Source organism: Delphinus delphis, chromosome 5 (assembly GCF_949987515.2).
Source record: "Delphinus delphis chromosome 5, mDelDel1.2, whole genome shotgun sequence".
Taxonomy (NCBI): domain Eukaryota; kingdom Metazoa; phylum Chordata; class Mammalia; order Artiodactyla; family Delphinidae; genus Delphinus; species Delphinus delphis.
Genome location: NC_082687.1, coordinates 7,275,121 through 7,300,335, shown reverse-complemented (window position 1 = coordinate 7,300,335; position 25,215 = coordinate 7,275,121). Strand labels below are relative to the sequence as shown.

Here is a 25,215-nt window from a genome sequence, read left to right as displayed (position 1 = left end):
ACTATATGAAAGAGCGACGCCGCGATGGTCTGTGGCTCTTATGTGCCAGGCAGGAAACAACACACATCATGTCTGCACTCATGTTATCGGCGAGTTCTAGTGACATGACACCACTTGTTTGCAATGTGGCTGGGATCCTTGGGAGCCACCTTGCATGCAGGCTACTATATCCTTGAAAGAAAAGGAGAAAGAAAGAAGGAAGAAGGCAGCCTGTGGGGGGGTCCCAGTGTGTGGAAACCTTTCCTCCTTCACGGCTCCCTCCCACTGGTGTAGGTCCCGTCCCTATTCTTTTGTCTCTGTTTTTTCTTTTTTCTTTTGCCCTACCCAGGTACGTGGGGGGGTTTCTTGCCTTTTGGGAGGTCTGAGGTCTTCTGCCAGCGTTCAGTAGGTGTTCTGTAGGAGTTGTTCCACGTGTAGATGTATTTCTGATGTATTTGTGGAGAGGAAGGTGATCTCCGCGTCTTACTCCTCCACCATCTTGAAGGTCTTCTCTAAACCTTTTGAATTGCTGGTGGCATCAGCTTCCCCTTTTTGTTTGTTCTTTTACTATGGGATGAGTATTTGGTTTTAATTTAAATACTCTGAGATACAAAATATGACTCATTCCCTATCACAGTTCATGTCACACGAGATTCCTTAAGACAGGAACCCCGTCAGTATGATACTGAATCCTGAAAGGCTGGCCCTGCTTTGTACGGTACAGTGTAATTCAACAGGATGGGGCCAGCCTACCTGCTAGATGCTAATTAACCTAAAGAGCTCATTGTTATGCATTGAATCTCCTTTGGACCCATTGCTTTTAAGAATTACCATCGTCTTCCCTACAAGACTACTTCAGAAGTTGTCTGGCTTTTACCCTTACGCCTCCTGTGTAAAAACTGAAACTGTTCTAAATTTATCAGTGATTAGTTTCTCAGCCAAGGAATATTTTTTATGTATGTTGCTCTCTGAGGCACTTTACAGTCTTGAGCTCTGGTTGCTCCAACTTGTTTTAGCAAGTTGCTCTTCCTCTCCTTCCCCTTCCTGCATATGCCTGCAAAGGCACGCAGCAAACTTCTAATATGTAGTGTGAAACATATATATGTATGTGTGTACGTATGGGCACACACAGGCATGTCTCTGTGCGTTTATACATATGCACACGTACATTAGCTATAAATTCATCTAAAAATGCCTATACCTCTTTCCTGCAGAAGTGAGATTTAGAGGGAGCAGGTCTATGTGTGCCATTTTGTTTTGTAAACCCTTTTTTAAAACAAAACACAACACTAAAATGTATTTACTTTCTTTGCCATTTGAAAACAACTTTTTAAAGAGAAAAGGCCAAGTTATTTTTGTTGCAGGAGAATGGGGTGAGAGAGGATGGTCATGTCCCAGGTCTCAGGTGAGTCCCTGGGACGGGCTGCCAAGTGAGGGTCCTTGGCTTCCTGTGGGAAATAATTCAAGAGCAAGCCATATTAAGTGAAAGCAGGTTTATTTAGAGATACACACTTCATAGGTAGAATGCAGTCCATATCAGAAGGCAGGAACAGCCCTGGGAGATAAACGTTTCAAAGACAGAATGCAGTCTGTCTCAGATGGTGTGAGCAGCCCCGAAATGATATACAGTGGTTAGTTTTTATGGGCTGGATAATTTCATATCTAATAAGTAGGAGGATTATACCAACTATTCTGGGGAAGCGGGCATTTCCAGGAATTGGGACACCATCCACTTTTTGGCCTTTTATGGTCAGCCTCTGAACTGTCATGGCACCTGTGGGTGTGTCATTTTGAAACCATGCAACTCAGATTGGGACTTGGACCCGCAGGCCAGGACTTGAACCCAGCCAAAACCCAGATCAGGACTTGACCCCCTGTCTTTTAATTGAGATCACATACCTGGTCTCAGGACTTAATGAAGCTTAGGTTCTTGGTGTCTTGTTGCAGAAAGAATTCAGTGAGAGACCAAGTGAAGGTAAGAAGTGGATTTATTTAGAGAGATACACATTCCATGGACAGAATGCGGTCTGTCTCAAAAGGCAAGAACAACACTAGGAGAAACACACTCCACAGACGGAGTGTGGGCCATCTCGGAAGGTGAGAGGCCCCAAAGTATGGGGTGGCTAGTTTTTATGGGCTGGGTAATTTCATAGGCTAATGAGTGGGAGGAGTATTCCAACTGTTTTGGAGAAGGGGGTGGAGATTTCCAGGAATTGGACCAACGCCCACTTTTTGAGCTTTTATGGTCAGCCTCGGAACGTGGCACCTGTGGTTGTGTCATTTAACATCTGCTAATGTATTACAATGAGCATATAATGAGGCCCAAGGTCCCCTGGAAGTTAAATCTTTCACCATCTTGATGCCAAAAGCTCAGCTTCTCTGTATATCGGTGCTGAATCCAATCTCAGAGAAAGAGTTTTGGGTGAAGTAGAAAAGGAGAGCTTTAGTTCTTTGTGAGGCAAAGGGGGACACAGCAGGCTCCTACCTCGAAAAACTATGTGTCCCCACTTGGAGAGGTTAGTGAGAAGTTTTATAGTAATGATTCAAAGGGCGTGTGATCAGCTTGTGGACATTCTTCTGATTGGTTGGTGGTGAGGTAAGTAGGAGTCAGCATCATCAACCTTCAGGTTCCCTGGGGTCTACATGCTTGTGGGCAGCATACCATCGTTGTTAAATTTTCCCACCTGGAGGGGGTTTCAGTATCTGCAAAACAGCTCAAAGATATTGTTGTGTGTATCCATTGATGGGAAACCAGGACCTTGCACCAAGGCTGCACTACTGTTTCTCTTGACTGTTTCTCCCTGGTCTCGCATCCCCTCCTTTCTCTAACAATTGTTTGAACCTGCCGGTTGGAACTCAGGGAAGGTCATGGAGGCAGATCATGGAGGCCCTGCTCAGTATCAATCTTGGACCTAGTTGGTTCTACCCAGTTTTTGTCATGTCCTCAACAGCTATGTCATTCTTTTAAAGGATGTACCCTATCCCATTCCCTCCTGTTTCAATTTAGCATATGCTAATGTATCACAATGAGCATATAATGAGGCTCAAAGTCTACTGGAAGTTGAATCTTCAGCCATCTTGGGCCCAGTAGGTTCTAACCAGTTTTTGTTGTATGCTCAATGGCTATGTCATTCTTATAAAGGTTGTGCCCTGCCCCCTTCCCTCCTGTCTCATTTTGATACAATTATTTTTAGAATAAAAAATATTCTGCTTAAATATGACAATAAACAAAAGAAAGAGTTTTATTTTATGCAGATACTTTTTTCTCTTTAAAAGATAAGTAAACGGAATAATTTTTGAAAGTCCTTGAAAGGAGAGGAAAGAAAATTGGGAGGAATGAAGCCAAACTTTGTTGAATTAAGTATGAGTTGTACAAACAGAGAAATACACAGGTCTCTGGTTAAGTAAGCTGAAGTGGTGATCACTACACTGATCTGCCTCAGTGCAAAAAGTGAGGCCAAGGGCTAAGCAAGGAGAATGGGTGGCTTGTGCTCAAAAAACACAAACTCCCTGATGGTTTTCCAGGAGAAGTTTTTATAGGCAAAATTTGGGGTGAGGACTGCAGGGTGTGTGACTTTCTTCTGTTTGCTTGGTGGTGAGGTAAAAGAGCAGTGCTCCAGGAATCTACTGCTCAGCTGGAAGTTACCATCCTCCCCTTGGGTTGAGGCCTTAGTTCCTACAGAAGAACTCAAAGATAGAGTTATGTATATTCCTTCAGGAGGAACCAGGACTGTGCACCCATGGCTGCATTGTTTCTTTTTTCTTTTTTTAATAAATTTATTATTTTATTATTATTATTATTTATTTATTTATTTTGGGCTGTGTTGGGTCTTCGTTGCTGTGCGTGGGCTTTCTCTAGTTGCGGCGAGCAGGGGCTACTCTTTATTGCCGTGCGCGGGCTTCTCGTTGCAGTGGCTTCTCTTGTTGTGGAGCATGGGCTCTAGGCATGTGGGCTTCAGTAGTTGTGGCTCGTGGGCTCAGTAGTTGTGGCTCACGGGCTCAGTAGTTGTGGCTCACGGGCTCTAGAGTGTGCAGGCTTCAGTAGTTGTGGCTCACGGGCTTAGTTGCTCCACGGTACGTGGGGTCTTCCCAGACCAGGGCTCGAACCCATGTCTCCTGCATTGGCAGGTGGATTCTTAACCACTGCACCACCAGGGAAGTCCCTGCACTACTGTTTCTTGACTGCTCCTCCTTTGTTTTAGCATTCTCTCACTTCCCTGATTAGCAACTATTTGAATCTGCCCTTTGGTACTCAGGGAAAGTCTAGGATGCTGAAGCCTTTTTTCCTACAAACAAGGAACGGGGGACACAGAAAGGATTTGTACCCAGGGAGAGCCCACAGGGTCCTGCTTGATTTCAAAGGCGTAAACCCATGAACTAGAAATTTTTCTTCATTTTTCAGTTGCAGGTCAGGAAACTATTTTTAATTTCACGTTATATAATTTGTAGCTTTAATAAATAGTTTAAAACTTCTCTTATATCCTAGTGCTTAAGAGCATATTTTGGAAGGCGCTTGGCTTTGTATTCCAAGTACTACTATTAATTTACTAGCTGTATGTAGCTAATGTTACTCTCATTTTCTTAGTTCCTGTTTCCTCATCTAAAAACGGGCAAAATGATACTTAATCCCATAAGGTTTTGGGGAAATCACTTTGCAGAGGCGGAACCCCTTCTTTTCTCCCTTCCTCTGTCCCATCCTTACTAACAAGTGCACTTTAAATTAAACCTAGATAATTAAAAAAAAAGAAAGAGGGCTCAAACACTCTAAAAACAGAACGCCAAAAATTACAATATGAATAACAGTCATCTAAAGTCTTATCACAGGAAAAGAGTGTTTAACAGAAAACACAATTTTTAAAAACAGATTGCAAGTTTAGAACTTTTTTTCATTTTTCAAAGCTAATATTATTAAAAGATTTTTCCAAATGCTGAAAAATTAGAAATATTTTTGTTTTGGTTTACTTATAGTATTTGAACTTTTCATGACACTTGTGGCTCAGTTTATACAAGTCATATTTAGTTAAGCATAACTATATCAGTTATGAAATACAAAAGCTTCCTTCCTTTGGAAGGAAGAAAATAGTGGGCAAACTGACCTACTAACACATCATCACAGGAAACATTACATTAAAAATAGAAAAACAGAAATGGCTATATACCAAAATATTCTTTGCTCTTAACACCAAGTTAAAGACTTTGAAGAATATTATATGGCCACTTCCATAGCAACTGCCACAGAACAGTTGATATAAGGTATCATAAGAACTTGCAAAAATAGAGTAACATGATAATCCTGAAAGTGTACAGTCAGGAGATGGTGTAGGTAGTTCTTGTGGATTCTTCGTGTACAATCAGATGACAAATTTCCAGAGGAGGTTGATAGGACTTTTCTGCAGAGCAGCTGACAGGGGCCAGAGCCTCAAATTATCAACCACACTGTCTCTTACCAAGACTCATTGGAATCCAATTATATGATTTTATAGTAGGATGAGAGCTTAGATATAAAATGAAGCTGGGGCTAGAATCCGGTGTTCTTTCCTTGATCACTCTGGCCAGGTGGAAGCCAAGAATGGAAGATGAAATATAGATCTGGAGTTAAGGGAGTGAAGTCATCTGTTGAAGTGAGAACAAAGGGAAGAAACAGAGGGTTGGAATTCAGGCTCTAATGTGTTAAAACAAGGCTATAGTTACTGATAGGACTAGAATTACCAATTTTTATCTTTTTCCTTAGGCTCTGACATGGCTCAACTCATCCTGTACTTATCTAAAAGCTTGATATTTTGTTCATTGTCCTTTTTCTTTTCAAAAATGATGTTAAAAATGGTGTTACTTGTCTTGACTACTGAGGTTTTGGGCACACCCTTAAATTTTGTGCCCACTTATTCTAGTACTGGCACCAGGAGAGTGAAAATGATGAAGGGACCAAAGCCCTCACTGATTTCATGGAGTTTGGAAGGGACTGAGCCAAGAAAGAAGGGATCAACATTTACATCTCTTCTTTGGTCCACTACTCTGTATCTGCTCACTTCACTGACTCACCCATGACTCCAAATTGAGGTGGCACCGTTACTTCTGATACCCTTAGCTATCTTGATTAAACTATATAAAACTTCTTTTCCTTTGTGTTCTGAAAATGTTAGAAATTGCAAAGAACTTTTAATAGAAAAATAATAAAACAAACACCAAATCACAGAGAAGGTAAAGTTGAAAGTACACATATTTGACACTCCTCTGGTCTCACCCTTCACCTTGCCAGTGAATAAAACATGGCTCCACTGCCATGGACTTATGCTGGCGTGCCACTTTCAACGTACATGCCACTGGTTATTGAGTTTTTAAATAAATTTTGAGAGAATCTTTGCCTTTCCTCTGATAATCTTGAATTAGGTAAAAGATCTGCACTGGCAGGTATGATCAGTCTTAAATGCCCCAATGAAAAGGAACAATGGAAAAAGAGACAAGTACAGGAACATTTCTACCATGCTGTGCTCAATACTCTGAACTTACACAAGTAAGGACAACTAGACACTCAAATCACTGAGTGTTTTATTGAACAATTACTGAAGTTGTATGAGCAGAAATCTATAACCATTTAATTACGGCTGGTTTTTAACTTTTTCTGTGAATGTGAGAGTCTGATCTTGCAAAAGTGTAGGCTTGTATTCCATGAGATGTATCTGAGCTGTATGAATCTTTTCTTTTTCTGTACAAATTATATAAATAAGTACATATGTGTTTTCAACAAATGTAATTGTTAATAGCTATGTTTCTACTTAAATGCACTTGTGCAAAGGAATTATAATTCGTCTAGAAAACCATTTAGAGTTCCCCCCAAATATCCAATTTAAATAATGAAATAACACATTTCATAAAACATCTTTTGTTTGTGTGTAAATTTAATTACAGTACTTTTATAAGCACCTTCCATCCCCCCAAAACACTGTTAACAAGTTAGCTATGAAAGGGAGACAAACTTTCATGTATCAGAATTTATATTTCAAATTCTTTATATATAAATCTCAATTTTTTTATTTTGGCAAAATCGGGATTAAAGGTTTATGGCTTCTCCCACTCTAGAATGTTTACAAAGTAAAATTTCTAGTCAAGATATGAATATGTAAATTTCATATATAGCGTTAACTTACAGTAAAATAATTAAAACTTTATGGCAGTGAGCTAACAGTCTTTGAATAAATACAAATTAGGAGCATATTTAACAACTTGAGAACAGCTAATTATCAGTACAATTCAGACTGAGGATAATGTCCTTCTTTGGTAATCATGTCCTTAAATTCCCTCTGAGTTTTTATTTACATGTCTCACCACCACACCCAAATAAAGCCTAGCAGAATGATGAGCACTCAGATATCGGAGACATCACTCTGCTTGAGACTTTATTGGCATAAGTGTATTTTTTTTTTTTTTTTTTTTTTTTTTTTTTTTTTGCGGTACGCAGGCCTCTCAGTGTGTGGCCTCTCCCGTTGCGGAGCACAGGCTCCGGACGCGCAGGCTCAGTGGCCATGGCTCACGGGCCCCAGCCGCTCCGCGGCATGTGGGATCTTCCCGGACCGGGGCACGAACCCGTGTCCCCTGCATCGGCAGGCGGACTCTCAAGCACTGCGCCACCAGGGAAGCCCAGTGTATTTTAAATTTCAATTTTAAGTTGGCCTTTCTAAGAAGCTGTCTATACAGATGAATGAAGGGCATAAAACAGAACTTCAGAAGAAATCAGACATTGGCTTCTTATGATGACATGTTGAAAAATAGGTTCAGAAATAAACATTTCAGCTGTAATATAAACTGAACTACAATTAGTATTTCAGACTTTATTTTACAACTATAAATGGATATTATTCAAAGTAAAAAGTACGTTCATAAACATTAAAGCCTATTATATAACATTGGTAGCAGTTAATAGTTTCTTTCTTAGTCTCTCTATATAAATAATCAATGAATGAATAATTTTCTCCCTATTCTGCAAAGCCAAATAGCCAATGCAACTGATTTCAGATTTAGGATTTTTTTTTACAATCACTCAAACATATAAAAAGTAATTTTAATACCTTCGGAAAATTATAAGAATATGAAAGGACAATTTTAAACTCCTACACTTTTTACTGTTAGAGAGTTCTAAGACATTAAAGAGTTTTTCTTCTTAAACCAGGTAAGAATAATAATGTGCAGAAAAAGATAAGAGAATTTTGTTATGCAAGCAAATAATTATACTTCAGACTGGAATTGCTTTTGAATTTATTCTTTCTCTAAAGAGAAACCAGAAAGAAGAGAATCGTGTGAAACTAATAAACCATCCCATTGCTTTCAAACAATTCCTTTTCATACAGAAACTTCTAAGCAATCACACTATTACATGGGTGGGTATCTTTTCCTTCACTCCTCTTCTGGTAGATCTGGAGAAGTTAGATAGAGAAGATCTAGATTTGGAAGCAAAGGAGAAAGAAACACATAGTAAGAAATGCTATCCAGCAGACCAATTTACTCATGCTTAATTTCTTTTTATAGCCGATGAATTATGAAAAGTTACCACGGTTTTTCAGTGCTGAAAGCAACTTCATATTTTCTTACCTTTCAATATAAATACAGCACTGTATTTGTTTAAAAGTCTGAATTTATGCTATTAAGGAGGTTTTACATTAAATTATTTTTCATCTAATAATCTTGACTTGCTCAGTGACCCACATTGGTACTCTCAACTATTTTTTTTTAATATTATGGACATTGATTTCTGATATTTATACCAGCTAAGAAGGTTATTTGGAGCAGGTTAAAGAAAGATAGCAGAACCAAAATCTTACTTTGGGGTATTTTATTTAACAAACAGAATGGTCCCAGAGAAAGACAAATACTGTATGATATCACTTATATGTGGAATCTAAAAAATACAACAAACTAGTGAATATAACAGAAAAGAAACAGACTCACAAATATAGAGTACAAACTAGTGATTACCTTTAGGGACAGGGAAACGGGAGGGGCAAGATTGGGGTAGGGGATTAAGAACTACAAATTATTATGTATAAAATAAACTACAATGATATATTGTACAACACAGGGAATATAACCAATATTTTATAACTATAAATGGAGTATAAACTTTCAAAATTGTGAATCACTATACTGCACACCTGTAACTTATGTAATATTGTCCATTAACTATACTTCAATTTTTTAAAATTGTTCTGAGGATTCTTAATACTACAAGACCATTTAATAATTAGTAGTTAGCAATACATTTTAAATATATGGTAGGGAAAAATATAACTAATTTTCACTTAAGAGGATCATGGATATTTTACAGGAAGAGAATTACTGGTGCCAGGGTTTCTCTAGGCAGTATAAATTTTTTAAAAGCTTTAATAGAGATATAATTGACATATAACAACATTGTGTAAGTTTAAAGTGTAAACTTTAACTTAAGGGATCCCTTAAGTTCCAACACATTCTAACAAATCTGCACTTTTACTGCCCACTCCCGCAACATTTTTGACCTCACATTTTACATAACATCATACTTAATGGTGAAAGACTGAATGCTTTCCATCTAAGATCAGGAATAAGACAAGGATGTCTGTTCTCACCACTTCTATTCAACATTGCACCAGGCTAGTTAGGGCAATTAGACAAGGAAAAGAAAAGGCATCCAGATTAGAAATGAAGAAGTAAAACTACATCTATTTGCAGATGACATGAGCTCATACATAGCAAATCCTAAGGGACCTACTAAAATCTATGAGAATTAATAATTTCATTAAGGTTATAGGATATAAGGTCGATAAGCAAAAATCAATTACAGTTCTATATATTAGCAATGAATAATTCAAAAATATAAATTAAGAAAATTCCACTTACAATAGCACCAAAAGAATAAAATATCAGGAGTAAGCTAAACAAAAGAGGTATAAAAATTGTATTCTAAAAAATTATAAAATGTTGAGATAAACTAAGTTAGATCTGATTACAGTTGACCCTTGAACAACGTGGCGATTAGGGGCACTGACCCTTCACACAGTTGAAAATCTGCGTATAACCGTACAGTTGTCCCCCTGTATCTGTGGTTCTGCATCCACAGATTCAATCAACCATGGATTGTGTAGGACTGTGGCACTTACTTAGTGAAAAAAATCCACATAAGTGGACCTACACAATGCAAACCCATGTTGCTCAAGGGTCCATGTTCATGTATTGAAAAACATAATTGTGAAGATAGCAATACTTCCCACATTGATCTACAGATTCAAGATAATGCTATCCAAGTCACAGCTGCCACTCTGCAGAAACTGACAAGCTGATATTAAAATTCATATGGAAATTCAAGGAACCAGAATAACCAAAACAATCTTGAACTACAATATTGGAGAACTCACACATCCTGATTTAAAAACTTGCTATAATAATGCAATCATCAATAGAATTATTATAGGATTAGTTCAAGGATTGACATTATATCAATGAAATAGAACTGAGAGTCCAGAAATAAACCCTTACATTAGTGGTCAACAGATTTTTGACAGTAGTGCCAAGGTAATTCAATGGGGGAAAGAACAGTAATTTCAACAAATTGTGCTAGAACAATGGGATATCCATATGCAAAAGAAGTTGGACTCCTTCCTCACACCATACACAAAATTTAACTCAAAACGGATCATAGACATAAATGTAAGATACAAAACTATAAAACTTTTAGAAGAAAATATAAATGTAAATATACGTGACCTTGGATTAGTCAATGGTGTTTTAACATATAAAGTACAAGCAACCAAAGAAAAAATAGACAAACTGGACTTTAACAAAACTAAAAACTTAGGCTTCCCTGGTGGCGCAGTGGTTGAGAGTCCGCCTGCCGATGCAGGGGACGCGGGTTCGTGCCCCCGTCTGGGAAGATCCCACATGCTGCGGAGCGGCTGGGCCCGTGAGCCATGGCCGCTGAGCCTGTGCGTCCGGAGGCTGTGCTCCGCAACGGGAGAGGCCACAACAGTGAGAGGCCCACGTACTGCAAAAAAAAACAAAATAAAACAAAACAAAACAAAAAACTAAAAACTTTTGTTCTCAAAGGACAACACCAAGAAAGTGAAAGGACAATCAATAGAATGGAAGAAACTAATTTGCAAATCATGTATCTGATGAGGGCCATGTATTCAAAATATATAAAGAATTTTTACAACTTGACGATAAAAAGACAAGTAAGTCAATTGAAAAACATGGGCAAAGGATTTGGATAGCTGTTTCTCCATAGAAGATAGACAAATGGCCAGTGGATACATGAAAAGATAGTCATTAGGGAAATGTAAATCAAAATCACGAGATACCACTTCACATGCACTAGCATGGCTATAATAACAGGTACTGGTGAGAATGTAGAGAAATTGCAACACATATATTGTTGTTAGGAATGTAAATTGCTGTAACCACTGTAGAAAATAGTTTGGCAGTTCCTCAATAAGTCAAACACAGAGTAACCACATAATGCAGCAGTTTCACTCTTGGGTATACACCCAAGAGAACTGAAAAGATGTTCAAACAAAAACTCGTACATGAACGTTCAGAACAGAATTATTCTTCCCTCCTTTAGACACCGAATCATCCCAAATTGAGGAGGTGGACTTTAGAGCAAGATTTATTATTTTTTCCCCTTTTCCTCTTTTTGTGAGTGTGTATGTGTATGCTTCTGTGGGAGATTTTGTCTGTATAGCTTTGCTTCCACCATTTGTCCTAAGGCCCTATACGTCCGTTTTTGTTTTTTAATTTTTTTTCTTAATAATTATTTTTAATTTAATAACTTTATTATATTTTACTCTATTTTATTTTACTTTATCTTCTTTCTTTCTTTCTTTTTTCCTTCCTTCCCTCCTTCCCTCCTTCCTTCCTTCCTTTCTTCCTCCCACCGTCCCTCCCAGAATTATTCTTAATAGCCAAATAGCCATGGTGGCTTACTCCTTTGCCATAGCGGGCTCTGAATAAATAGGCTTTGCTTGTTCTCACTGAGATGATCTTCCTTTTTTCCTGCAGAGTATTACCACTCCGCGTGAAGAGGTAACGGAGGCCAAAGGAATGGCCGAAACGGAGCAGGAGAGAGTAGAGAAACTCCGCCGTGCAAGTCTTTCCAGGTAAGATGACACCTGCCTAGGAGCCAGAGAGTCAGCTGAGAATTTAGCAGAAAAGTATAAGTGTGGTATCCTGGAATTTAAGGGAAGGGAGTTTTGCAGATTGAGTGTAGTCAGTTGCTAAATTCTGCTGAGAAATCAGAGGGAAAACTAAGCAAATGAAGATGATTGACGTTATTTTAAAGAAGGCATAAGATTAGAGTAGGTTAAAATGTGCATGGAAAATAATGAATTGGAGACGAGGAGTACAGAAGACTCATTCGAGAGCCTGGACTAAGGAGTGTGTGCGTGTGTTGTTTTACTACGTGGCCTTACCAGCGTTTAAACCTCACCTCCATGTTGACACGACGATCCAGAGGGCAGAGAGCATGAAGACAGTGTGAAAGCGGCAGTTTGAGATTCCTGAGAAAGTGGGAAGAGAAGGGATCCATACACAGATGGAGCAACGGTCAGACCTTCCATGAAACCCAGAGGAAGAGGAGGGTCAGGGCGGGCAGAGTAGGAGGGGGATTAGATGGGAGTCTTGTTTTGTACTTGGAGGCTGAGGGATATACCATGTGATGACTTCTCTTTTCTCTGTGATATGAGGCAAGGCCATCTGCCTGAAGATTAGGGCCTAAAATTTGAGGTGAATAGAAGAAGTTAGAAGCAGTTATTGTGGAGCGCAAGGCAGCAAGTTGACCACAGATATGTAGGTTTGCTGTACAGTTTGGGATCCGATGAAGAATTTGAAGCATTTCCCGTCTGACTTCTTATGTATTCTCCAGCAGCAATAACATACATGTTTGAAGACTTCAGGATGCTTCCAGAACAATGAGATGAAAACAGAGCAGCAGGAAAACGTGTAATACTGGCAGCAATTATGGAACTAATGAATTATACAGTCTTAGCAGGAGAAAGGGACCAGTCAAGGGTCAATGCTCTGGAAGGCCTGATGGGGTTAGAATAGTGGCAGTGGCTGACCCAAGTTCTAGGCATGACCACAGGTGTGCAGGGCCAAGACCAGTGAAGGAGGCCTTGGGAAAGCCTGTCTATTCTGCCTATTTCTCTTCTCTAATAGAATTTTAACAAAGCAAAGCAGAAGACATGTGGTTTGCATTATTATTTTGTTTATAAATATTCTGAGTGGTAACAGGTAAGCTCTCAAGGATTTTAATTATAAATTAGCAATATTCTGAGGAATTGTAGATACACTGACAAGATTCTTAATGTTTCTGGTGAAAATTGCTAATAATTTTGTTAAGATCAGGAAAGTTTAGAATTCATCTCACATTTTGATATTGTTGGTAATGTGGAGAGAATTGTGGCATTCAATATCACACATCACTATTAAAAAAAAATACATCCAAAAGTGGAATGTATTGAAGGAGTTAATGATAAGTGATTTTGTTTTTCTCAAGTCACTTAAAAAATATTCTCTTGTTATTGTCTAAGAATAATATATTTTTCAAATACATTACTGCTATGCAATAATTAAGTTTACCTATATCACTAGGTCACTAATTGAATACATAATTGAGAACAAACAAAAAATTTATGCTACAAAGAAATTTTAGATTCCTAAACATGTTAGACAACAGCTACCTTAACTAAGTATCTGCAAAAAGAATTATTACACACTTTGTAATGAGAAATCAGTTTCCAAAGTGAAGAATACTCTGAAATTTGGCTTTAGTCCATCATATACATATTTTGCATAGGGGAATGTACATGTATTATAATAATATATATGTAAAACCTAGCTGTATATTTAAATATTCAGTATGTTATATTGTATATATTATCATAAAGGCATCAGGGTCTTTATTAAAAAGTTTTATTTCATCGGTAAATTAGGAACATTAGGGATTTTCTCTGACATGGTCTTCAGACACTAGACTATGATTAACTGAGAAAACAGTAATTTTCTATATTTTATTTAGTCTTGAGCAAGACGTCCTACAGATAACTATAGTCCATGCAAGAATCCCCTATATTTCAAGCTGCTCTCCGCTATTCACACACTATAAAGGTTTATAGGCTAAACTTTAGGGGCCAAGTCTTATCTTCAAGGAGCTCACATTCCAGTACTGGTAAAATTTGATGAAATAAAGTAGAATATATGATAAATGACTTTAAAAACCTACTGATAAAAATGCAGTGACTGTTGAGAGTGGAACATTATTTTAAGCTCTTTGGTTGAGGGTGGGCCTCATATAGGAAACGGAGTTGGAAGAGAACCCTGGGGGAGAGGCAGGGTTTGCACTTGGTGAGATGAGCGAGGAAGAGTTCAGTCTGGCAGCTAATATCAGGAAATAAAGCTGAAAATGCGTGTTGGGGCCTGACGGTAGTACCTCTTAAATGCTAAGACAATAAATATTGATAAAAGTTTCATTTCATTTCTTTGAGCAAAATTGTTGGAGTGTCTGCTGTATCCCAGGCACTTTTTTCGGCTGAAGATAGGAAGATAAATAAATGCAACCCAATGATGAGAGTCTAGCTAAGCTACCCTATGGTGTTGCTGCCAGGCATGCATTTTGTGTGGGGCTTTACACTGACACCAGCGCCTCCCGCAAACGAAGCACATGCCCTGGAGAGCAGTGCAAGGTCACAAGCAAACAGAAGTTCCTGACGTGAAGCCCCAGCAGCCCTTGTGATCAACAGTCTCCCTGTCTCCCAGGGCCTGGTTACCTTATGTGCCCCTTAGGTAAGACCCCCTGGGGCTTACCAAAACCATGCTCTTTTGGTCTGAATTGACTTATCAGGCCCTTGCCCAGGAATCCAAAGGACTCCACCACAGACCCTACTAAAGGCACATGTGTCCCCCAGGTCCCCTCTCTCTGTCTGCACTCTGCCTTGGCCTCCCCATATGGCCCCTTGAGGCATGCCCGGTGCTTCCTCCAGGACTGTAATAAACTTCTCTATTTCAACATATCTGTGGTCAGGTGTTGCAGTAAGGCTCACTATTCTGTACTCTGTGCTCCACTTAACAAATGTTAATTTAACAAAGTCAGAACACCCACACTCTGCCTTCAGAGAATTTCTAGTGTGTGGAGGGGGGTAGGGAGGAGTCCAGTCAGTTAACACATTATTACAGGGCAGTGAGTCCGGTATTTTGACAGAAGTATATGCAAACGGGGCTGAGAGCAAAAAGTGGGCATCTAATAAAATCTGTAGGGGTATCAAAACCAGGGAAGGTGTCTTGAAGGACGACTTGATAGTGAGGAAACGAGTAAGTAGGCAGAAGTGTAGCTTGAGGAAGGGCAAGAGGTGAAGAATGGACTGACTTTAAAGCCATGTTAATAATTCTAGCTACTACCTGTTTAGCACTTACTACGTGCTAGGTACAGTTACGATAAGGTACATACCATTACATTACCAGCTCCATTTTCCAGGTCTGGAAGTGAAAGGAGGCTTAGAAGAGATAAGTGACTTACCAGAGATCACCAGTGGGTGAGCTGTGTGGCCAGAGCTAGAACCTAGGCAGTCCTGTCTTAACTCTTATCCACTCTGAGAAAGGGCAGGGGAGAAGAGGTGATGCCGCAGAGGTACCCTTTGTAATGTGTCCTTTGTTAAATTATGGGAGTTCTCACTGTCCTGAAGGCTACAGAGACAGTTAAGGATTTTAATCAAGGTGTGACATGATTGGATTTACAGTTTAAAAAGATCAGATGATAAAACAAAAAATGGATTTTCCAGAAGAGACCTGGAGGCTGGAGTGATCAGTTAAGGTGTGGCAGTCATGTTGGAGAGATATAACAGGCACTGAAATAGTAGTAAAGAGATGAAAAGGAGGAAGCAGGTTGTCAGGTAGAAATGACAGGCTGAGGAACCGAACAGAACTGGACACTAGGGCACTCTGCTCAGAAGTTTAGGTTGGGACAGTACCACGTTACGTTTCACAGCACAGTGCCTAATACACAGTAACTTTGAGAACACAGGGGACATATTTGAGTGGAAGGAATTAAAGAATTTACTTTTAGCTATTCATTCAGTCTCTCATCAAATATTTCTGAAGAGCTGATGACCAAAGCAAAGTTCCTGTTCTCATGAAACTTACATTCTAATGAAGAGAGGAAGATGCTAAACAAACAACAGAGTAAATACATGTTATGTCACATGGCATTACGTATTATGGAGAAAAACAATCCAGGAAAAGGAAAATTGGAAGTATCTTGGGCAGGTTGAAGAATTGCTTTAAGACTTTATTTTGGTACTGCTTTTTTACATAAAGGATCATCAGGGAAGTCCTTCCTGATGACACGCATGGTATTGGAACAGAGAGCTGAGTTACAGGAATAGCTGTGCAGAAGCCATGGTGGAGATCTGCATGTGCACTGTGGCCATGGGCTTCAAGTATCTGCAGGGCAGCTGAGGTGATTCCAGGTAGGCAGTTGGACACCCTGTACAGGTCCTGAAAGGAATAGTGATTTATTCCAGAGATGGTCAGAAGGGAGCAGGGTATCTTTGAAACCAAGGAAAATTCATTCTACAACTTGACCCACGGAGACAGCTGATGTGTTCACTGAATTTGAGAAGAAGGAAGTCACTAGGGACCTTTCCCAGAATGCAGTGGGAACAGTGCATTGAAAATACATGGGAGGAAAGGAAGTAGCCACTTTTCAAGAAATTGGGCTGTGCAGAGAAGAACCTGAGCTGGTCACTAGAGAGCACTATGGGGCCAAGGGTGCACCTTCTTTCTTTTTCTTTTTTTTTTTTTTAAAGATGAAATAGATCAGTTTTGACATATTGAACATGCTAGGGAAGAAAGGCAGTAATTGTTGGATCAAGGTTCCTGAGGTGTGGAGAGATGAACCATAACCAAGAAAGGAATCTCCTAATGAAAGACTAGGAGGGGAAAACAGAAGACGCTGCAGATGTAGATGTTTGTAGTTTGAGGGCAAGGTCTGGTTTTGAAGCTTGATTACCTCCATTTTCGATGGGAAGAGGAATCATCTCTTGCTGTGAGTTGGATAAGGAGGTTAAAAAGTTTAAGGAAACTGGAGGTCATTAAAGTCTTGAAATAGAACTGAATGGGAATCAGAGGTGCTTAAAAGTAAGAAGAGTTCTTTGCAGAGAGCGCCATTAAAGTTGGAGGTGAAGTGCTCCCCTAAAGTGGAGATTCTGCACTGAAGGCAGAGTTGGCTTTCGGATAAGACAAAGAGGCAGAATAGAGTGAGAAGGGCCAGGACAACAGGACAGTTGCATAGAGTTTGGAGGCAGAGCAGAGATTTGGTCAGAGGTGGGGGGAATCATGACTTAAAGGGCGTAGGAGTAAGGCAGACAGTATGGAGGCTTGTTGTCTGGGTGTGGAGAAAGCACACAGAGACCCAACGTCGGAGTGGAATGAAATAATACAACTGAATCTATATACTAAACAGACTCACAGGCATAGAAGACAAACTTACGGTTACCAAGTGGACAAGTGAGGGCTATGGGGATTACCAGATACAACTACGATATACATAACATAGGTAAGCAACAAGGACCTACTGTATAGCTCAAGGAGCTACATTCAATAGCTTGTAATAACCTACAGTGGGAAAAAATCTGAAAAAATATATAACTGAATCACTTGGCTATACACCTAAAACTAACACAATATTGTAAATCAACTATACTTCTACAAAACAATGCTTTTTAAAAAGGCAGAAAATAGAGAAGTAGAAGCATTTACATTTGAATGGTAATCAAGGGTCTCAATTTTAAAAGGTAACTTCACCAAAAATATTTTCATAGCCATTACCTCTGGGAAAGGAAAATGGGCAACAGAGGAGGGTGGCAGACTTTTACTTTTGACTTTACAGTATTCTTCCAGACTGTTAGAAAAAAATGTTATACCATGAACATGTATTATAACTATTATTAAAAAGCTAGAAAGAGTATGTGTTAACGGAGTGTGTCGTTACCTAGAGCACATATTTATCGATAAAATCAGGGCTGTAGTGAGATGATACTGTTGGAAGGGGACCTCATCAGAGTCCCCACCTCAAAGACCCTACCTCATTTCCACATCAACCTATAAGCTCAGATTTCCTGACACCCTTCTTTTGCTTTCCTTCACTCTAATTCACTTAGGGCTGAAGGTAATGCCAAAATATTTGTGAGAAAAAAAAGTATTAGAAAATAAACTTTATATGGCAAGATTTTCTATTTAATTATCTCAACAGTTAGGAAATCTCACTGAGGATCTTTGAGGGGGACTCTGTGAGAAGGAAAAATTGACGGAGTAAATGTAATCGGGCTTTCCCATCAAGTGAGCTGAAAGTCTAAACCACTCTAAAAGGTTAATCTGTAAAACTTCAAAGTCAAATGTTTACCTTACCTATCCCTTTACAGTCTTCCTTGACCCTAACTGAATGAAGTCAAGACATGTGATTTTATCTAAAGCACGTAGAAAACAGAGGGGGACAAATGAAGAGAGATTCAGCCTCAGAGTTACACTACTTATGTCTATAGTGCCTTTATCTAGTAGTCAAAGTACCTTTGTTGCAAGACATATAAAAAAGATGCAAGTATTTAGGGCAGTGAGAATCATGCTATCAAACTTGAATATAGCACTTAGAGCACTGGTTGACCAAGCTCTTGGGAAATTATCTTTTTTTTTTAATTTTTAAGAAAATTTTATTGAAGTATAGTTGATTTATAATGTTTTAATTTCTGCTGTACAGCAAAGTGATTCCATTATACATATATTTTTTTTCATGTTCTTTTCTAGATGGTTGATCACTGGATATTAAATATAGTTCCCTGTGGGGAAATTAACGTTTTTCTTTCAGTGGCTCTTATACTAATGCTGGATTCCAAAATGTGACTTTTACACATTCTTCAAAGAACTGTAGCTGGAATGTAGGACTAGTCTAAACACTGAGAAAATGGATGCTGTAACCTGAGCAGTTCTTTAAAAGGATTACCCAACTTTTGTAAAGGATTGCTATTATTAAATAGTTTATATGGCTTCGACTTACGTTTCCCTTTGGTTTACAAATTTGCTTTATAGGTCAAAATTTTCCTTAACTTTCACAATTCAAATTTCACTACTCTATCTTGTTTGCTTACAGCCCTAGTTTTTATGGCAGGTGTTTGGTGGAGAAAGCCAATATAACCTGTGGCTGACTAAGGGCTTTTGTCTGCATTTGTGAGGCATCCTTTCCTGCATATGCAGGAATTCCCTTGCTACTGTGAAATGCCTCTTTGTTATCTGTGGAGGAGTGCTGGAAAAATCATGAACTTCTCCACTCCTCCTAAGCACAGATTTTACCGTTATTTATACGAGAGACTGAAATTCATTATCGACATACACCAAAGGATTTTTTAACATATAGGACACTTCTAAAGCATGTTTTAGTCCCCATTAATTGGCTTCTCAAGAACTTCCTCTTGTATCTTTCTGGATTTCTCCACCAAATTTCTTTTTCATATTTTGATAGCAAAGAGTAATTTGTTACAGATGCAGGCGTAGAGAACTTGGGTTTTTGTCTCAGTCCTCTTGGTAAATGCTTGTTACTGAACTGCTCTTCGTTTATTTAATATCCCACTACAGGGTCTTCACTGGTTTGAAAAGCGTGTATTAAACACCAGGCAGAGCAATCATTCTTTTCCCTGGATGCATAGTGCCATAAATGCTCCAGTCCACAGGCCAAATGAATAGGCTAATTGAGCAACTGCCTGTGTTATGTTAACCAGCTGAGGGATATTTCTATGACTTTTTTTTAAAGGAAGCTATATTTCATGTGAATTAAAGAGCTGAAAATAATTACAATGGAATGTCAAGCTTCTTATTTTTTAGTGTGAAGTAACAAACTTGGGCGGTGTTTGATGTTAACTGATTCAAGCAGTATTACTGGTGATGGCGGTAGTGTAAAATCAGGAACAAAATTCCATTCAGAATTTATCCTTAAAGATGCAACCATCATGACCAATTCTATTAGTGAAGCTGGAAAGCTGCCATGTCATTAATATTAAGTTGATTTTATATATGAAAAGAAATATTTTCAGGAAGAATAAATTACTAAGTGTTGAGGCTAATACATCATCCACTTGGTGGTGTTGGGCAAACGTGTGCGAATGCTTTCGAGCGTAGAGTGGTGTGAATGGGAAACGTGCTTATTCTGGACAGCATAGGGAGCTAGTCAGAGATTTTCAAAACATGTGTTTCAAGATACCTTTATAATTAATTACATTCTCCTCGTGCCTGATTTTTTTAATTATGAAAAATTTCAAACACACACAATGGTATTAATCCCCATGTAACTATCACTCAGGTTCAACAATTATCAAGATTTTCCTACATTGTCCTCCTCCATCCCATTAAATGATTAAAGCCATTCCCAAACACCATTTCATTTCACTGTTAGTATGCAAACCATTAGTATGCATTCCTTAAACTGACATCACTCTAAAGCCATTTAAGCATTCTCAGGTATATGTAATCTGGAACATTGCCTAAATGTAGTAAAACTCTTTCCATCAGAAATACCTCAGGGGAAGGGCACTCGTGAATGCAGAGGCATACATCTCCTCTGAAGGCAGTTGTACCTGTGCAATTTTCTTCTCATTGCCAAATTAGCTGGAAAAAAAAAAAAAAGAGGAAAATATCAGGGGCATTTACAGAAAATTAGTTGTTTAATCTGAAGACTGAGGGAATACTTTCGATCCAGATTATACTGTGATTATTTGTTCTCTGTTCAGATGTGATTGTGATATAAAAAATTAATGGGATGCAAATTCAGGATGGATATTCCTAACAGTTCATTGTTGATGGTGGGATTTAATAGTAAAATTCTTCTCCTACATGACTTCTTTCTAAATGTTTCTAGACTTCTTAGTTTACGTAGTGAATTAATCACAAATATTTTACAAGACTGTTGTCCAAGTTGCTCTGTATTTTGAGAGGAGAAACAATTTGAATAGCAATTGCTATAAACAGTAAGAAGGGATCAGCTGCTTTCTGAATCGCTAACTTGAAACTTTTTTCTTATTTATGTAAAGAGGTCAGACCAGGAAACGTCATTTGAAATAGTCTCAGTGATCAAACTTCTAACTAAAAGGCAGAGACTGAATGTTTAACCAGTTATGCACCATTTTCTGTTGTAAATGGAGAAGTATATTATCAAGGGAATAATCTAACATGTTTAGATATAAATGGTGTCACCTTTCTATTTAAATTTAGGTTGGCTTTTTCCTTAGAAAACTTTCTAATTTTTTTTTTCTTTTTTACTTGGCAGCGCTTTGAAATCTTAGATATTTGGTTCTGAAGTAAAAGCACTTTAAAATAACTTTGTTTACTAAATCCCTGTTAGTTAAGAACAACATGACTGATACAATCCTTGAAAAATGTGTCAAGTAAATTAATATTATTTATCTTGACCACACATATTTTTGACTTTTTTTGGCTCTGTAAGCACAATAATACTAAAATGGCACATTTTAAAGTGACACATCTAACTATATATCTAGAAATAACAGCTCTCTTTTTACTTATAAGGACACCATATCTATGATAGCTTTGGGACCAATTTTCTTCGAATTTAGAAAAATAGTGGTCAAATATTTATCATCATTCTAAAATCCAGCTACTTTTTAAATATCCAAATAACAGACCTAACGGGATAGATAACATACTTCTGAAATCCTACACACTCACCCCCAAGCACACCTACGCGATTTTCGACAGAGACACAGTCATGCTCAGAGGCCCGTTCACACAAACAGGCACGAAAACAAGTCACTCGGTACAAATCCATCCAAGTCCTACCTGGTCTCTGTCCGGGGGTAAGTAGAAGACTCATCATAAAAACAAGAAACAGAAAAAAGAATTGTTGCAATCTCATTTTTCTGCCACACTACGGTGGAGCAAAAGCGCGCAAGGTAAACCCAACAGTCTTTGAACAGTCTCTGCGGTATCTCTGTGGCGCTCCTCACATTCTGAGGACAAACCTCAGAGCACAGCCAGCTGCGTTTTCCAGAAAGGTTAATGATCCCTGCAGATAAGGTTACGGTTTTGCGGTCGGAGCCCCTCGGCCCCAGACCCCTCCTCCCGCCCCGGCCACGCCCCTTGATTTCCATAAGTAAATATTGGTGAAATAAACCAGTCAAGCGTCCTGTGACTTGGGTGGAAATGTCCGCCGCCGACTCCGAGGAGAGGCGGACTGCGCCCAGAGCAGGGTTTGGAGAGTGTGTAGAACCACACACTGGCCGGGCTCCCTCCCTCACCATTTACATCTGTTTACACTTTGCATTGTGCACATCGGTGTCACATGCAGAAACCCAGAGGAATGACAGGAAGTCTCTTGTCCCTTTCAGAAGGAAATCTGAAGCTCTAACTTAGACTGCCAAATGCTTTGCGGCGGAACATGTGCTGAAATGCTTTCTCTTTTCCAAACCTACTGCAAAGTGGTGCCTGTTTGCCCCAAATCTCTAAATTGCTTAATCTATGTGGGTTTACATCAATAAACATTCCTGGGATTTAGAATGTTCTGAAATTAATCTGAAAAATGTTCATCTTTTTTATTTTGTAAAGTGCAATTTCTAAAGTAATAGAGATCATTTTCATCTGCAGTACATCCAGGATTTTTAAAAAGTAAGTTCAGGCAAGCCACAAATTCATGAAATCTGGGTTCTGTTAAAAGATTTATATATGGTGGCTGATATATTTCGGACACAGAAATTAGGAATGAGCTCAGAAGACAAAAGCAGTCTCATGTCATCTTTTACACACATGCTCCAAGATCGCTTGTGGTTTTAAGTGTTTCCTTGCCTGTCATATGTAGCTGTTACAAATGAAAATGACTGTACTTAACTATAAAGTAAATGGAAATGATAGTGTAGACACAGTCAAATTCAGGTAGATCCCAAATCCCAAATCTAAAGCATCTGCAACTTGTGAATTGGCAGGAAGTTTGTTGCATTTCACTTTTCTAGATTCAGGTAGTTGGTACACAACCTTGGGCTCCCTAAGGTTTGAAATTAATGCATAATTTGCTTATCTTAGACATCAGTCAGTAAGAATCCCTGCCTGCCTGCTTATCCATGAACTTTATAACAGGCAAGAGCATACAGCAATTCTTAAAATCATTTTCTTAAAATCCTGAGAATATTTGCCCATCTGGGAGTTAAAGGGCACTATGCAGCCCTGCTGCATTTATACATCATTCCGTAACATCAGTTGAATACAAGAGTATGGACTCATGATATAAGAGTGCCTCACGAATAGCAAAGGTAATGTTCAGATTTTACTCCCCCTGTAAGCTTCTCAGTACAGCACCCCGGAAAACCAACTGCAAGCTGACAAAACCGAGTGTTAAATCGAGCAAACCAACAGGAGACCAATACAGATTTTGACAATATAACTTCAGTCCAAGTCTTAGGTCTATGTCTATTCAAAGGTACTACTATGGTCAGCCTTCTTTATGGATAAGATAGTGACTACCACAAACCGCATAACTGATTCAAATTTGTGTATTTCATTACCAGCTGACCAACAATGAACTCCTAGAATACACCTAACATAAGCAAGTACTGAGGAAGGTGTTCCCACCTATCAGGATACAGTGAAGTGTTGTATTTAACTCATGTAAGTAAACTACCTGGTTTTCCACCTGAAAGAGAAAGCAAGGTAATGTATTAGAAATACATAAATGTATTACAAATTTATGAAAGTTAAGGCGTTATTTATTTACATATATTTTAAATTGTTCTTTCCAAATATAACTTAAGAAGAAGTTGACGATGATGATTAAGCAGTTGGTTTTCGGAGTCCAATAATATAGTGTATAAAGCTGATGGGCGAACTGAAATGCTAGACATTGGACAGTGACCAGTGAGCTGGCATTTCTACGGGTCATGGATCAAGAGTGGTGGTAAATCACTCAAGTTAGCATTGAACAAGCTGGCCTGGGGAAATCTTAGTGGCAGAGAGCTAGACTGTAAAGATGAGAGTGGCTGTCCACGCAGTGCTTTCAGCCTGCGTCTGGATGAATGGTGAGGCACGTTCACGTGAGCAGAAACCTTGCCCTCCCCCTGTCCCCCCACCCCCTGCCATCTGCAGCACAGGTTGGCCTCCTTAGAGTGAGCTGAACACCATCCCTCTGGGCCAGTACCATGCTAAGTGCATCACACGCATTACTTCCCTTAGTCCTCCCCAAACACCCTGAAGGTCTGCCCCCTGTTAATCAGATGAGAAGACTAACCACTAAGGAGGGTGTAGCCTCCGAGGCTACACATGTGGGAAGAGGAATAGATGGAACTCAGATTTCCTGACCTGGGATCTCAACCATTTTGTCCCCCTCCCCGCTAAGGCTCAAGTCCTAGTTCTTATAATAATAGCCTGTTGAAGCTATTATCAAAAATAAGAATAAGTTAGGAATATACTTCTTATGCCGGATTGAAATTCCTGCCAACCTGGAACCTCAGAATGTGACCTTATTTGGAAATGGGGTCTTTGCAGATGTAATTAGTTAAGATGAGGTCATAGCGGGGGATTGGGCCCTACATCCAATATGACTGTCGTCCTTGTGAGAAAAGGAGACACACAGAGACATACAAGGAGGACGCCACGTGACAACAGAGGCGGAGATTGGGGTTAGGCGACTACAAGCATGGGAACACCAAGGATTGCCAACAACCACCAGAAGTTAAGAGAGAGGCAAGATTCTGCCTCCAAGAAAAACTCAACTCGGCCAACACCTTGATTTTGTACTTCTGGCACCTGGAATGATGCGAGAACACATTTCTGTTGTTTTGCTCCAGCAGTTTGTGGCACTTTGTTACAGCAGCCCTAGAAAATCAGTGTATTGGGTTAGCCAAAAAGTTCGTTTGGGTTTTTCCATATGATGTTCCGTACTTTTTTGGCCAACCCAATACTGCTATATCTTCTATAAGTAAACATATTCTCTATATAATTCTATGAAAGCATACTTATTTTTATGGTGGTATACTGTATATGTCAGGTATTTAACAAAAGTTGTCTTATTTAGACATGATAGTATGATGTAAGTTTCATCTCCATTTCACAGATGAGAGAACACACTCAGAAGTAAGTGACTCGCCCCCAAAGTAAAGAGTTAATGGCAAAGCCAAGATGAGGCCTGTGTCCACCCAGCCCAGTGCTTCTTACTCCTGTGATTTTGGTCCTGAG

The 25,215-nt window shown here is 39.0% G+C and overlaps 1 protein-coding gene and 1 long non-coding RNA gene across 5 annotated transcripts in view; one reads left to right on the top strand and one right to left on the bottom strand.

Moving 5' to 3' along the window:
• Positions 1-24,477, top strand: part of LOC132425718 (uncharacterized) — a 31,373-nt gene extending 6,896 nt beyond the window's left edge. Inside the window, exons 2-3 of one of the 2 annotated variants that reach the window (XR_009519481.1) lie at positions 12,004-12,101; positions 23,553-24,477. This is a non-coding gene — a long non-coding RNA (uncharacterized lncRNA). Of the gene's footprint in view, positions 1-12,003; positions 12,102-12,865; positions 16,085-23,552 lie in introns of those variants that run through there. The other variant, XR_009519482.1, reaches the window with a different exon arrangement.
• On the bottom strand, positions 6,856-22,087 carry APELA (apelin receptor early endogenous ligand). 3 transcript variants are annotated; one of them, XM_060011954.1, is made up of 3 exons: positions 21,835-22,082; positions 20,557-20,646; positions 6,856-8,411 (listed from the first exon to the last, which is right to left on the bottom strand). In XM_060011954.1, exons 1-2 carry the CDS (start codon positions 21,908-21,910, stop codon positions 20,558-20,560), a joined length of 165 nt encoding a protein of 54 aa, XP_059867937.1. In that variant the 5' UTR covers positions 21,911-22,082; the 3' UTR covers positions 6,856-8,411; position 20,557. The 3 variants fall into 3 exon arrangements, with proteins under 3 accessions (XP_059867937.1, XP_059867939.1, XP_059867938.1); XM_060011956.1 differs by lacking the exon at positions 6,856-8,411 and adding an exon at positions 9,452-10,987 and having other exon boundaries at positions 21,835-22,087; XM_060011955.1 differs by lacking the exon at positions 6,856-8,411 and adding an exon at positions 16,265-16,491 and having other exon boundaries at positions 21,835-22,042.
• Positions 24,478-25,215: the final 738 nt, after the last annotated feature.